Here is a 2,962-nt window from a genome sequence, read left to right as displayed (position 1 = left end):
TTTCTCTCGCTGTCAATGTCTACTCTTTTAATGGTAAGTCCTCTATCTTCCTTTCTACTTATTATAATCCATGAGTAAGCACTATCATTACAATAAATAAGCTAACCACGGCTCTGGTGAAGTCCCAAAGAGTGAAGTGCAATTCTGCAGTTATGTATGCTTTTTGAGATGTGAGGACATCAAGGCATTTTGCCACATGTTCTAGTGGTCTAAAGCTGTAGGAGGAGGATCAGGGTGTTCCTTAATCCTTTCAATTTCCCTTTAAATCTATGACTCAAAATATTTGTTAAACAAGTTGCTAAACAATCTTTAGATAAGTGGTATGCTCCTATTAATTTTTATTTATTAATTTTTAAAGAGATTCACTTTATGTACAGAGTTCTGGTTACTACCTAACAAACTGTTCTTATGTTCATTAATTATCCAACTTAAGTAATTATTAAAGCTCAATAATACCTTAGCAAAGAAAGGTTAACTATATAATTTTTGGCATCACAACTTTGGATTTCTTTATAGTGAGGTAAGATGTTTCTGAGTATTTTTATGGGGGAAAAACTGTCAAACCAGTTGAAACTCCGTAATGGTCAAGTGAAGAAAAGGTCTCTATCAAAGGTATAAATTCCACACCAGTAGTACATAAGAGAAAAAGGAAAATGCCAGAATTAAAGTTATTTATGCCCATTTCCCTAACACGAGTCTACTAGATTACAATGACTTTGCATCATGCACATATCACACTTGAATTTAATGACATGCACTCAACTCATCTTTCATCTCTTATGTAATTAAAAATACTGTAAGATATTTTGCAAATGTGCTCTATTCTTCCACAGTACTAATTTATAGAATTATCACTACTATTTAATGTTGTTTACTCAAAACCATGCTGTACTATGATAACTTAAGAGTGATTTTGACGAGACACAAAATTTGCATTCCATGCTAACTTTGGAATTTGCCCCCTACCCCATAAGATAACAGCAATACTATGAGCAGTGTGTGGAGCAGGGGAAGAGAATTAATGACAAACAACAGTGAACTCAAACAGGGAAAAAAATCACACCCAAAAGAAATGACAAAGGATGTAAGAATGACAAATGGCAAAGGAAACAAAAAATACAAAATGAGGTGAATGTTCATGGGACATGGTAATAAAATAAACCTAAATACATATGATACTTAGGCAAAGTAGTATATGCCCTGATGGTCATCTGATGGCCATCATTTTTATTGATCAGTATCTAAAAATTTTGCTTTTCTATCTGAAACAAGCTATAAATCCATAGATACTTCTACAATGAGAATTAATTTACTATCTCATATGAACCAACGTATTTTGATGTCAAATATTCACAATTAATATTAAAAATCCCTTCCTGACTTATGTTTAGAGCACCAAAAATCTATAGCTATTTCAGGAATGAAATACATGTACTAAAGTGACCTCTTTTTCTCCCACTACTATGGTTGAGATGCACATCTGTGGCCCATCCAAAGAAAGATCATACACTCCAAAGAATTCCCTCCAACTGCTAAAATGAAATGATGGAGTATAAAAATTAAAATTGTAGGTAGCAATAAATTATAAGGGATGGCTTTTTAAAAAAAGTTAGCCAGACTACCTATTATGAACTGCAAATTAAGCAAACTGAACTTTCTTTTAAGGACCTGGTCTCACATTAAATTTCCCATGGCTATATGGAAATTTTTTACTTACCAGAAAGACCTGGTTGGCACTTTCACTGAGAGTTGAGTCATCTGGGCTATCAACAGGTGTCTGACGTGTAAACTTGGAATCAAACTGACTCACATCCTCTTCAGATTGCTTTATACAAACAAAATGATTAGAAAATAATGAATAGTCTATATTATACATATTAATAAAATGCACTGATAGAGCTTTTATTTACAGGGGTTGACTATAATAAAATATCAGAATAGTCTTGGCAGGCACAGACTATGTAGAAAAGAATGCAAGTGAGGCTGGACCTGTTGGCTCATGCCTGTAATCCCAGCCCTCTGCAAGGCTGAGGCAGGGGGATTGCTGGAGCTCAGGAGTTCAAGACTAAAAACAACAACAACAACAACAACAAAAAACCAGCCAGAGATAGTGGCACATGCCTGTGGTCCCAGCTACTTGGGAGGCTGAGGCAAAAAGATTGCTCAGGCCTAAGAGTTTGAGGTTGCTATGAACTATGACACCATAGCACTCTATTCAGGGCGACAGTGTGAGACTCTTGTCTCTAAACAAAAATAAAAAAAATAAAAGCAGGTTAAAAGTATTAAGGGTCAAATTACAGCTTTCAATCCTAAATATATACTCAAATGGATTTTAATATAGTTATCATTACTATTAAAAATTTGAATATTAATTTTCCTTTCTCAAAAAGCTTCAGTGTGCCAAGTCCTTTGGCTAAATCCCTGTTTAGAAATACTTTGTTCTGTTGGTTGCTGCCAGGTTTGTATTAAACTTGAAAAACTAACAGCACAAATCATAGTTGTACGATAGTCCAGTTGAAGTTTCTCCTCATAGCTTATTTCATTCCTTTAGATTTATAAAGGAGCAAAAATAATATTTTACATTACATGAGTTCTATTTTCTTGTAAAAGAATACCTCTCCCTTAAGTTCTGGCCACCAGATTTACTTCTTTTATTCCTTTTCTCTTTCTCCGTGTATCTAGTTAGATAGAGCCTTGACCCAAATATAGGAAATAAATACCAGTTTAGAAAATCTGACTTACTACTAAAAGATGATCACATTGAGCTCACTTACAACATATACCTCTGAGGGGCGGTGCCTGTGGCTCAAAAGGGTAGGTCGCCAGCCCCATATGCTGGAGGTGGCGGGTTCAAAGCCAGCCCCAGCCAAAAACAAAACCCACCATACAACATATACCTCTGAATAAAAAGTGTAAGACAGTGATCAACCCAGTAACACGGTCCACTCTTTTTTTTTTTTTT

General features: G+C 35.0%; 1 protein-coding gene across 2 annotated transcripts in view; it reads right to left on the bottom strand.

Moving 5' to 3' along the window:
• The window catches only part of RPS6KB1 (ribosomal protein S6 kinase B1), a 50,312-nt gene that overhangs the window by 6,537 nt on the left and 40,813 nt on the right, over positions 1–2,962 (bottom strand). For both annotated transcript variants that reach the window (XM_003795596.2, XM_023516611.1), the window contains one exon: positions 1,718–1,825. In XM_003795596.2, the coding sequence (XP_003795644.1) occupies positions 1,718–1,825 (108 nt within the window). The remainder of the gene's footprint in view (positions 1–1,717; positions 1,826–2,962) is intronic.

The sequence above is a fragment of the Otolemur garnettii genome, unplaced genomic scaffold (assembly GCF_000181295.1).
Source record: "Otolemur garnettii isolate 467f Iridium unplaced genomic scaffold, OtoGar3 scaffold00094, whole genome shotgun sequence".
Classification (NCBI taxonomy): Eukaryota; Metazoa; Chordata; class Mammalia; order Primates; family Galagidae; genus Otolemur; species Otolemur garnettii.
This window is presented reverse-complemented; position numbering and strand designations above follow the sequence as displayed.